The 12,405-nt window shown below is 47.7% G+C and overlaps 1 protein-coding gene across 1 annotated transcript in view; it reads right to left on the reverse strand.

Moving 5' to 3' along the window:
* Positions 1 to 9,848: 9,848 nt before the first annotated feature.
* The window catches only part of LOC149429409 (dystrobrevin beta-like), a gene marked incomplete at its 3' end in the record, with an annotated part of 36,859 nt that continues 34,302 nt past the window's right edge, over positions 9,849 to 12,405 (reverse strand). The window contains exon 4 of the mRNA XM_089666441.1: positions 9,849 to 9,973. Coding sequence (XP_089522567.1) covers positions 9,849 to 9,973 — 125 coding nt within the window. The remainder of the gene's footprint in view (positions 9,974 to 12,405) is intronic.

Genomic DNA, 12,405 nt, shown 5'->3' on the forward strand with positions numbered 1-12,405 from the left:
GATGGTCAGAGACTACAGACATGATGCAAGAGTTGGTCAGAGACTGCAAGCATGATGCAAGAGATGGCCAAAGACTGCAGGCATGATGAAAGAGATGGTCAGAGACTACTGACATGCTACAAGAGATGGTCAGAGACTATGGACATGATACAAAAGATGGTCAGAGACTATGGACATAATACAAGATCTGATCAAAGACTATGGACATAATACAAGATATGATCAGAGACTATGGACATGATGGAAGAGATGGTCAGAGACTATGGACATGATGGAAGAGATGGTCAGAGACTATGGACATGATGGAAGAGATGGTCAGAGACTATGAACATGATACAAGAGATGGTCAGAGACTACAGACGTGATAAAAACGCTGGTGAGAGACTACGGACATGCTACAAGCGATGGTCAGAGACTATGGACATAATTTAGGTCGACTGTCAGAGACTGTGAATGTGATATGAGTTTTTAAAGACTGGGAACATGCTTCAAGAGAGTCCTAGACAGGAGACACATTACTAGACATGACTGCCAAAAAAGGGCGAATAAGAAACACAGACTAGTGTCTGCAAGGGCCCTAAGGACGGCACAAAAAGTGCCAAAGGGCCGCATGCGGGACTCTAAACTGTTCCTACATGGACTTACATGAAAAATTTAAAGCAGAACTTCAGACAGTGTTTTTTACTTATGGGTGGAGTAGTGATGGGGTTAGAACCTCTGTCAGGTTTTAGTGTCTGCAGTCCAATCTATCCAGCAACAAACCCTCTCCCGCCCTCATTGAAGAAATGGCCAGCGCACCAAAAAACGAACCTCAAAATCTAAAAAAAAAAAAAAAGAATGCATTGAAATTCCCAAGCAGAATGTGCTCCAAAAAGTGCAAACGTGTTCCCCAATTTTTTTTTTTTCTTAATTTTTGAGGTTCATTTTTGCTGTGCTGGACATTTCCTCAGCAAGGTTTTAATTGCTGTCGGTGTCCCCGCAGGGAAGATTCTCCTCCTCCTCTTGTCCGGGTGACCACTGCATCTGGGACAGCAAGTGAAGACATTTTATAGCAACAGATTAGAGGGGGATGGGGTTATCTGTACTGGTACCAACCCTCAAAAAGTGGGATTTTTCCCTCATTCTGGGGAGATGTCCTCTCCCTGTCCGGTCATTCTTCTGGAACAAAAATAAAAGGAGAAGTTGGGTCAAAGCTCTTTTTGGCCTTACTTTTCCTATGGGTCACAGTAGTGCACTCCTGTACCTGTATTGGGGTGGTCCCAGGAGCTGGTTGGGGTTTTTTTTTCCTGGGTGCCATCTTGGGGGTGCTTTATTTGGGAGGGTCCCTCTTGTGGGGGGTTGTATGGCTGGGAGTGGTTTCTGTACCTTCGATGCAATGTGTTTTTACCTTTTACTTTGTAGGATTTATAAACAATAGTTTGAGGGAAGCCTTACGGGTGTGTAGCCTATTTTCCTTTTCCTGTATTAGGCAACACCCTACCAGGTACATCTGGTGGCACCTCCCCATATCTTCCAATTTCGGTGGACTCCCTGGCCTCTTTCTTTTATTTTGCATTAAAGTCAGCTGATGTCACTCAGCCATTCCAGACTCTGGAGGGATCCCGACTTTAATGTCTGGATCCACCCAGATTTCTGACTAACATCTTGCTCGGCCTATCAGCATGTTGCTAAAAGCCCGAGCCACCCCCCTCCACAACCCAGTGCTTCAATGAGTGCTGGAGGGGTGCAGCAGAGAGCCGGTGTCTGACAGTCACCACTCTCTTCTCACTAAAGACAGGGAACTGAGCGATCAAGCAACCAGATGGAAAATCTTTCTTGGAGTCCATTGAGGAACATATTCATGAACTGTGGCCTACACCGACGCCTACCAAAGGATTGGATACTGGGCCAAAAACACTACAGACCAGTCCCTAGGGGCCACAACTCTTCCTTTTTAGTTTTGAATATGGAAGGATTAGAACCCCTGTGAGGTTCTTACTGCTGTCTGGGTCCCCCCACTGGGGAAAAAAATCACCTTCTAGTAGTCCTGGTCAGCCGCACAGAAAGTGTTTAGAAATTCAAGATTTTACTGTTTTTACCAGAACAGGAGGTGAAAGAAACGTCTATCGGCAATAGTTCGAATGACAACTTAGGACTTTTTCACACGGGTGTTCCGTACGTCCGTGTTTCATCTGTTCGTTTACGGATGAAAAATGGACACCCATGTATTTCTCTGGACTAGCAGATGTAAACAGATGATCATCTGTTTACATCCGTTAATGTCCGCATCCTTTAACATCTGTTTTTTTTGAACGGAAGAAACCCCTATTTTTTCTTCTGTAAAAAAAAATGGAACGGATGAAAAACGGATGTAAATGGTCAAAAAAACGGAGGTAAATGGATGAAAACCATTTAAATGACCGAAAACGGATGTAGATGGACATACGGTCTATTTTTGCATTGGTAAAGGATGTAAAAAAAAAATGGATGTAAACTGATGAAAAACAGATGTAAACTGATGAAAAATGGATGGAAAATGGATGTAAACTGAAGAAAAACAGATGTAAACTAATGGAAAACAGATGTAAACTGATGAAAAATGGATGAAAAACACATGGAAAATAGATGTAAACTAATGGAAAACGGATGTAAACTGATGTAAAATGGATGGAAAATGGATGTAAAACTGAAGAAAAACGGATGAAAAACGGATGGAAAACGGAAGAAAAACAGATGGAAAACGGAAGAAAAACAGATGGAAAACAGAAGAAAAACAGATGGAAAACGGATGGAAAACGGATGCAAACTGATTGAAAACGGATTAAAACCGAAGAAAAACGGATGTAAACCGATGAAAAATGGATGGAAAACAGACGTAAACTGATGTAAAACGGATGTAAAATGAAAGAAAAACAGATGTAAACTGAAGAAAAACTGATGGAAAACAAATGTAAACTGATGAAAAATGGATAGAAAACAGATTGAAAACAGATGAAAAACAAATGTAAACTGATGGAAAACGGGTGTAAAACGGAAGAAAAACGGATGTAAACTGAAGAAAAACAGATGTAAACTGATGGAAAACAGATGGAAACTGATGGAAAACAGATGTAAACTGATGGAAAACAGATGTAAACTGATTAAAAATGGATGGAAAACTGATGAAAAACAGATGTAAACTGATGGAAAACTGATTGAAAACGGATGAAAACTGAAGAAAAACGGATGTAAACTGAAGAAAAACGGATGTAAATTGATGAAAAATGGATGGAAAACAGATGGAAAATAGATGTAAACTGATGGAAAACAGATGTAAACTGATGGAAAACAGATGTAAACTGATGGAAAACGGGTGTAAAACGGAAGAAAAACGGATGTAAACTGAAGAAAAACAGATGGAAACTGATGGAAAACATGTAAACTGATGGAAAACAGATGTAAACTGATGAAAAATGGATGGAAAACAGATGGAAAATAGATGTAAACTGATGGAAAACAGATGTAAACTGATGAAAAATGGATGGAAAACAGATGGAAAATAAAAGTAAACTGATGGAAAATATGTAAACTGATGGAAAATAGGTGTAAAACAGAAGAAAAACGGATGTAAAACAGAAGAAAAAAACAGATGAAAAACGGATGAAAACTGAAGAAAAACGGATGTAAACAAATGAAAGACAGATGTGAACTGATATGTTTTTTCTTGGATGTAGATGGACATATGGTCCGTTTTTGCATTGGTAAAGAATGTAAAAAAAATGGATGTAAACTGATGAAAAACAAATGTAAACTGATGGAAAACTGATTGAAAACTGATTGAAAACGGATGAAAATTGAAGAAAAACGGATGTAAACTGAAGAAAAACGGATGTAAACTGATGAAAAACAGATGTAAACTGATGGAAAACAGATGTAAACAGATGAAAAATGGATGGAAAATAGATGTAAACTGATGGAAAACGGATGTAAACTGATGGAAAACGGAAGAAAAAACAGATGGAAAACGGAAGAAAAAACAGATGGAAAACGGATGTAAACTGATTGAAAACGGATGTAAACTGATTGAAAACGGATGTAAACTGATTGAAAACAAATGAAAACTGAAAAAAAAAACGGATTTAAACAAATGAAAGACAGATGTGAACTGATCTGTTTTTTCTTGGAAAAATGTGACTGAACTAATGAAAAAAACATAAATCCTGTGTGAAAAGACCCTTATGCCCCTTTCACATAGGCGCTCCGTCTATCCGTTTACGGATGAAAAACTGACACCCATGTATTTCTATGGACGCATCCGTTAATATCTGTTTTTTTAAACGGAAGAAAACCCTATTTTTTCTGTAAAAAAAAAAATGTAGCGGATAAAAAACGTATGTAAATGTCCAAAAAAAAAAAAAGAGGTAAACAGATGAAAAAGTTGTGGTGTGGTAAAAACTGGGCTTAAAGTGTTACTAAACCCACTACAGTGAAATCAGCCTGTATATGCAGTAAAGCATGCTTGTTATACTCACTGTGGAACCTATGGGGTTAATCCTCTGCATTGTGTAAAAAGGCTGTTTGATCTTGTCTTCTCTGATCCTCCCCTTCTTCAATTGTCCACAATCCATCTTCCATAGTACAGAGCAGCAGTGACAAGTCTGAACTGATCACTTTGGTGTGAAATGCTAGAGAGGGTTTTTTTTTCTTTTGGAGAGTGCATATGATCAGCACAGGGCCGATCAGCACTGTCCAAACACAGGTCAGGGGTTCTGCATCCTCCTAGAGCAGAATGAAAACTCCTCCTACAAGCTTTACTAGTGCTCTGCTGGACACTGACAGAAGTCACAGGACTGCTATATAATGCTGAAGAGAAAAGGTATGTAGCAGTTTATAGTTACAAAAATAATTGCATTTCCATGTTCTGTGTACTGTGGTAGACCAAATATAGTGAATGCGGGGTCCGGGGAGAGCGGATATATTGAACGCGGGGTCCGGGGAGAGCGGATATAGTGAACGCGGGGTCCGGGGAGAGCGGATATAGTGAACGCGGGGTCCGGGGAGAGCGGATATAGTGAACGCGGGGTCCGGGGAGAGCGGATATAGTGAACGCGGGGTCCGGGGAGAGCGGATATAGTGAACGCGGGGTCCGGGGAGAGCGGATATAGTGAACGCGGGGTCCGGGGAGAGCGGATATAGTGAACGCGGGGTCCGGGGAGAGCGGATATAGTGAACGCGGGGTCCGGGGAGAGCGGATATAGTGAACGCGGGGTCCGGGGAGAGCGGATATAGTGAACGCGGGGTCCGGGGAGAGCGGATATAGTGAACGCGGGGTCCGGGGAGAGCGGATATAGTGAACGCGGGGTCCGGGGAGAGCGGATATAGTGAACGCGGGGTCCGGGGAGAGCGGATATAGTGAACGCGGGGTCCGGGGAGAGCGGATATAGTGAACGCGGGGTCCGGGGAGAGCGGATATAGTGAACGCGGGGTCCGGGGAGAGCGGATATAGTGAACGCGGGGTCCGGGGAGAGCGGATATAGTGAACGCGGGGTCCGGGGAGAGCGGATATAGTGAACGCGGGGTCCGGGGAGAGCGGATATAGTGAACGCGGGGTCCGGGGAGAGCGGATATAGTGAACGCGGGGTCCGGGGAGAGGTGATATAGTGAACGCGGGGTCCGGGGAGAGCGGATATAGTGAACGCGGGGTCCGGGGAGAGCGGATATAGTGAACGCGGGGTCCGGGGAGAGCGGATATAGTGAACGCGGGGTCCGGGGAGAGCGGATATAGTGAACGCGGGGTCCGGGGAGAGCGGATATAGTGAACGCGGGGTCCGGGGAGAGCGGATATAGTGAACGCGGGGTCCGGGGAGAGCGGATATAGTGAACGCGGGGTCCGGGGAGAGCGGATATAGTGAACGCGGGGTCCGGGGAGAGCGGATATAGTGAACGCGGGGTCCGGGGAGAGCGGATATAGTGAACGCGGGGTCCGGGGAGAGCGGATATAGTGAACGCGGGGTCCGGGGAGAGCGGATATAGTGAACGCGGGGTCCGGGGAGAGCGGATATAGTGAACGCGGGGTCCGGGGAGAGCGGATATAGTGAACGCGGGGTCAGGGGAGACCGGATATAGTGAACGCGGGGTCCGGGGAGAGCGGATATAGTGAACGCGGGGTCCGGGGAGAGCGGATATAGTGAACGCGGGGTCCGGGGAGAGCGGATATAGTGAACGCGGGGTCCGGGGAGAGCGGATATAGTGAACGCGGGGTCCGGGGAGAGCGGATATAGTGAACGCGGGGTCCGGGGAGAGCGGATACAGTGAACGCGGGGTCCGGGGAGAGCGGATATAGTGAACGCGGGGTCCGGGGAGAGCGGATACAGTGAACGCGGGGTCCGGGGAGAGCGGATACAGTGAACGCGGGGTCCGGGGAGAGCGGATATAGTGAACGCGGGGTCCGGGGAGAGCGGATATAGTGAACGCGGGGTCCGGGGAGAGCGGATATAGTGAACGCGGGGTCCGGGGAGAGCGGATATAGTGAACGCGGGGTCCGGGGAGAGCGGATATAGTGAACGCGGGGTCCGGGGAGAGCGGATATAGTGAACGCGGGGTCCGGGGAGAGCGGATATAGTGAACGCGGGGTCCGGGGAGAGCGGATATAGTGAACGCGGGGTCCGGGGAGAGCGGATATAGTGAACGCGGGGTCCGGGGAGAGCGGATATAGTGAACGCGGGGTCCGGGGAGAGCGGATATAGTGAACGCGGGGTCCGGGGAGAGCGGATATAGTGAACGCGGGGTCCGGGGAGAGCGGATATAGTGAACGCGGGGTCCGGGGAGAGCGGATATAGTGAACGCGGGGTCCGGGGAGAGCGGATATAGTGAACGCGGGGTCCGGGGAGAGCGGATATAGTGAACGCGGGGTCCGGGGAGAGCGGATATAGTGAACGCGGGGTCCGGGGAGAGCGGATATAGTGAACGCGGGGTCCGGGGAGAGCGGATATAGTGAACGCGGGGTCCGGGGAGAGCGGATATAGTGAACGCGGGGTCCGGGGAGAGCGGATATAGTGAACGCGGGGTCCGGGGAGAGCGGATATAGTGAACGCGGGGTCCGGGGAGAGCGGATATAGTGAACGCGGGGTCCGGGGAGAGCGGATATAGTGAACGCGGGGTCCGGGGAGAGCGGATATAGTGAACGCGGGGTCCGGGGAGAGCGGATATAGTGAACGCGGGGTCCGGGGAGAGCGGATATAGTGAACGCGGGGTCCGGGGAGAGCGGATATAGTGAACGCGGGGTCCGGGGAGAGGTGATATAGTGAACGCGGGGTCCGGGGAGAGCGGATATAGTGAACGCGGGGTCCGGGGAGAGCGGATATAGTGAACGCGGGGTCCGGGGAGAGCGGATATAGTGAACGCGGGGTCCGGGGAGAGCGGATATAGTGAACGCGGGGTCCGGGGAGAGCGGATATAGTGAACGCGGGGTCCGGGGAGAGCGGATATAGTGAACGCGGGGTCCGGGGAGAGCGGATATAGTGAACGCGGGGTCCGGGGAGAGCGGATATAGTGAACGCGGGGTCCGGGGAGAGCGGATATAGTGAACGCGGGGTCCGGGGAGAGCGGATATAGTGAACGCGGGGTCCGGGGAGAGCGGATATAGTGAACGCGGGGTCCGGGGAGAGCGGATATAGTGAACGCGGGGTCCGGGGAGAGCGGATATAGTGAACGCGGGGTCCGGGGAGAGCGGATATAGTGAACGCGGGGTCAGGGGAGACCGGATATAGTGAACGCGGGGTCCGGGGAGAGCGGATATAGTGAACGCGGGGTCCGGGGAGAGCGGATATAGTGAACGCGGGGTCCGGGGAGAGCGGATATAGTGAACGCGGGGTCCGGGGAGAGCGGATATAGTGAACGCGGGGTCCGGGGAGAGCGGATATAGTGAACGCGGGGTCCGGGGAGAGCGGATACAGTGAACGCGGGGTCCGGGGAGAGCGGATATAGTGAACGCGGGGTCCGGGGAGAGCGGATACAGTGAACGCGGGGTCCGGGGAGAGCGGATATAGTGAACGCGGGGTCCGGGGAGAGCGGATATAGTGAACGCGGGGTCCGGGGAGAGCGGATATAGTGAACGCGGGGTCCGGGGAGAGCGGATATAGTGAACGCGGGGTCCGGGGAGAGCGGATATAGTGAACGCGGGGTCCGGGGAGAGCGGATATAGTGAACGCGGGGTCCGGGGAGAGCGGATATAGTGAACGCGGGGTCCGGGGAGACCGGATATAGTGAACGCGGGGTCCGGGGAGAGCGGATATAGTGAACGCGGGGTCCGGGGAGAGCGGATATAGTGAACGCGGGGTCCGGGGAGAGCGGATATAGTGAACGCGGGGTCCGGGGAGAGCGGATATAGTGAACGCGGGGTCCGGGGAGAGCGGATATAGTGAACGCGGGGTCCGGGGAGAGCGGATATAGTGAACGCGGGGTCCGGGGAGAGCGGATATAGTGAACGCGGGGTCCGGGGAGAGCGGATATAGTGAACGCGGGGTCCGGGGAGAGCGGATATAGTGAACGCGGGGTCCGGGGAGAGCGGATATAGTGAACGCGGGGTCCGGGGAGAGCGGATATAGTGAACGCGGGGTCCGGGGAGAGCGGATATAGTGAACGCGGGGTCCGGGGAGAGCGGATATAGTGAACGCGGGGTCCGGGGAGAGCGGATATAGTGAACGCGGGGTCCGGGGAGAGGTGATATAGTGAACGCGGGGTCCGGGGAGAGCGGATATAGTGAACGCGGGGTCCGGGGAGAGCGGATATAGTGAACGCGGGGTCCGGGGAGAGCGGATATAGTGAACGCGGGGTCCGGGGAGAGCGGATATAGTGAACGCGGGGTCAGGGGAGACCGGATATAGTGAACGCGGGGTCCGGGGAGAGCGGATATAGTGAACGCGGGGTCCGGGGAGAGCGGATACAGTGAACGCGGGGTCCGGGGAGAGCGGATATAGTGAACGCGGGGTCCGGGGAGAGCGGATATAGTGAACGCGGGGTCCGGGGAGAGCGGATATAGTGAACGCGGGGTCCGGGGAGAGCGGATATAGTGAACGCGGGGTCCGGGGAGAGCGGATATAGTGAACGCGGGGTCCGGGGAGAGCGGATATAGTGAACGCGGGGTCCGGGGAGAGCGGATATAGTGAACGCGGGGTCCGGGGAGACCGGATATAGTGAACGCGGGGTCCGGGGAGAGCGGATATAGTGAACGCGGGGTCCGGGGAGACCGGATATAGTGAACGCGGGGTCCGGGGAGAGCGGATATAGTGAACGCGGGGTCCGGGGAGACCGGATATAGTGAACGCGGGGTCCGGGGAGAGCGGATATAGTGAACGCGGGGTCCGGGGTGTAGTAACACTTTGTCTGTTTTTACCCCACCAACCATAAGTGTAAACAAGGGCTTATTCAGACATTGCGACTGGTCATGTGACTTTGGAGTTCAGTCACATGACAAGTTGAACCCCAAGTTTCCCAACGAGTACCATTCATATCTGTGCGACTTCAAGTTGCAGCCACTTGAAAGTAGTTCCTGCACTACTTTGGCCCGACTTTCATGCGACTTGAGTGCCATGTAAAACACTCCAAAGCTGCATGAAAGTCGCACCTGAATGATATACATGTGACTTGTGTGCGACTTTGAGGAGCGCGATCATCCTTGGATCACTCATCCAAAAGTCGCACTGCAAAGTCGCAATGAAAATCGCATGTTTTGAAGTCGCAGATGTGTGAATGCAGCCCAAATTCATGCTTAGGAGTACATTTCAGCAGTGTCATTTCTTATCCAGTGTCTATACCCAGCATGATGAAGTCGCAGCCCCTCTGCCCCCCTCCATGTAAGGTTGGCGTCCGGGAAGCCATCTTGTACTCACACTAACTGCGATAGGTCTAGTGGTTTCTCGGGGTGATCTGGAAAGACGGGATGAGGAGGTTCTCTGCTGGGAACACAGCCGAGAGACTTGCTGATTGCATGAGTTAGCTTCTTTGCCGGCGATTTCTGCAGAGAGACGAGCAGATGGCGTTAGTAGAGCTCCTCCCACAATAAATCGTTCTGTGCCATTGTTATTACTTTCTAATGAGAACACCGAGCCAGGTCCGGGCTGCTGATCGATCCTGCATAGGGGTCAGTGCAAACACACATTAACCACTTCCAGGCCGGACACTTTTACCCCCATCCTGTCCAGGCCAATTTTCAGCTTTCAGCGCTATCACACTTTGAATGACAATTGTGCGGTCATGCAACACTGTACCCATATGAATTTCTTACCTTTTTTTGAGACAGATAAAGATTTATTTTCGTGGTATTTATTCACCGCTGGGATTTTTTTTTTTTTTGCTATGTAAATGAAAAAGTCCAAAAATTTTGAAAAAAAGTGTTTTTTTTTTTAAATTTTGCAAATAAATATTTTATCATAAATCTTGGCCAAAATTTATTCCGTTATCTTTTTAGTGAAAAAAAAATCCAAATTAGTTTATAACCAAAAATTATAATTTTTAAACATTTTTTTTACATTTTTATTTTATTTTTATATATATTTTTTTTCTTTACATACTGTCACCCTAGTGTCACCATGGTGACACTGTACAACTTGTGGGGCATAATGAAGATTTTTTTTTTTTTTTTACACTGATTGCTTTTACACCCATATAGGATGTAAAAGTAATCATTTCTCTTTCTCTCTGTCTGCATTCTTGCAGCCATTGAGAAGTACTAAGTAAGCTGTGATTAGTCCCAGCTTGTCACATGGTACAAGGCTGTTGTGAATAGCCTTGTACCATGTGACCTCTGTGATCATTCACAGATTTCACACGTAGTAAGCAATGATGTCAGAAATGACATCTTGCTTACTACTTTGCATGTGATCACTGATTGGCCAATCAGTGATCACATGATCGGGACCTCACACAGAGGTCCCGTTCGACGATCGGTGTTTCACAACGTCCGGAGGACACAGCGGGCACCAGATCGCGGTGCTGCGCGCTCCCAGGGAGTGCACACAAGCAGGGTGCGGGGAGGCCGTTTATAAACGGTCACCTGACCCTGCACTGCCACCGTCTGGCCGTTTATATACAACGGCCGGATGGGAAGTGCTTAAAGAAATGCAGCTAAAAGTCGGGCAATTTGATTGGATTTTAATCTGTTCAAACCATTCTTTAAAACTAAGGTTAGCCCTTCTTTTCCCATCAGCCTGGGTTCATGTCTCCTAGATTGTAAGCTCCCAGGATCAGGCCCTCCTAACCCTCTTGTATTGAACTGTATTGTTTCTGTATTCAGGGGCATATTTACCACAAGGCAAACAAGGCATTTGCCTAGGGCGGCATTTTGTCAGGGGGGGCAGCAGCATTTTTCAGGGGTGCAGCACTGCCCCCCCAAAAGAAGGCATGGAAGAAAGGACACACGCAGCACGGGGACCAGGAGGGATCTGAGAGTTTGCGGGCTGCTTGATGGTGTATGCAGAGCCTGACTCTTGTTTCTGAGGATGTCCAGAGTGGTGAAGGGGGATTGCCAGTGTATGAGGGGTGGTGGTAGTGGAAGGCTCTCTCGGGTGGAGGGGGGGTGTTGTTGGTCAATGTCAGGCTCTTATCGTGGGGGAGGGGGGTGTTGGTCAGTGTCAGGGTCTCACCAAGGGGGCGGGAACTGATTTTCGTGTTGCTTGGGCAGCATGAAACCTAAATACACCACTGGCTGTATTGTCTCCCGTTATATTGTACAGCGCTGAGCAAACTGTTGGCGCCATAAATCCTGTATAATAATAATAATAATATATAAATCCTGTATAATAATAATAATATAAAAATCCTGTATAATAATAAGAATATAAAAATCCTGTATAATAATAATAATATATAAATCCTGTATAATAATAATAATATATAAATCCTGTATAATAATAATAATATAAAAATCCTGTATAATAATAAGAATATAAAAATCCTGTATAATAATAATAATATATAAATCCTGTATAATAATAATAATAATATATAAATCCTGTATAATAATAATAATATAAAAATCCTGTATAATAATAATAATATATAAATCCTGTATAATAATAATATATAAATCCTGTATAATAATAATAATATATAAATCCTATATAATAATAATAATATATAAATTCTGTATAATAATAATAATAATATATAAATCCTATATAATAATAATAATAATATAAAAATCCTGTATAATAATAATAATATATAAATCCTGTATAATAATAATAATAATAATAATAATATATAAATCCTGTATAATAATAATAATATATAAATCCTATATAATAATAATAATATATAAATCCTGTATAATAATAATAATAATATATAAATCCTATATAATAATAATAATAATATAAAAATCCTGTATAATAATAATAATATATAAATCCTGTATAATAATAATAATAATAATAATAATAATATATA

This window comes from Staurois parvus, unplaced genomic scaffold, assembly GCF_062004578.1.
Source record: "Staurois parvus isolate SC_StPar_1 unplaced genomic scaffold, SC_StPar_1.0 ptg002709l, whole genome shotgun sequence".
Lineage (NCBI taxonomy): Eukaryota > Metazoa > Chordata > Amphibia > Anura > Ranidae > Staurois > Staurois parvus.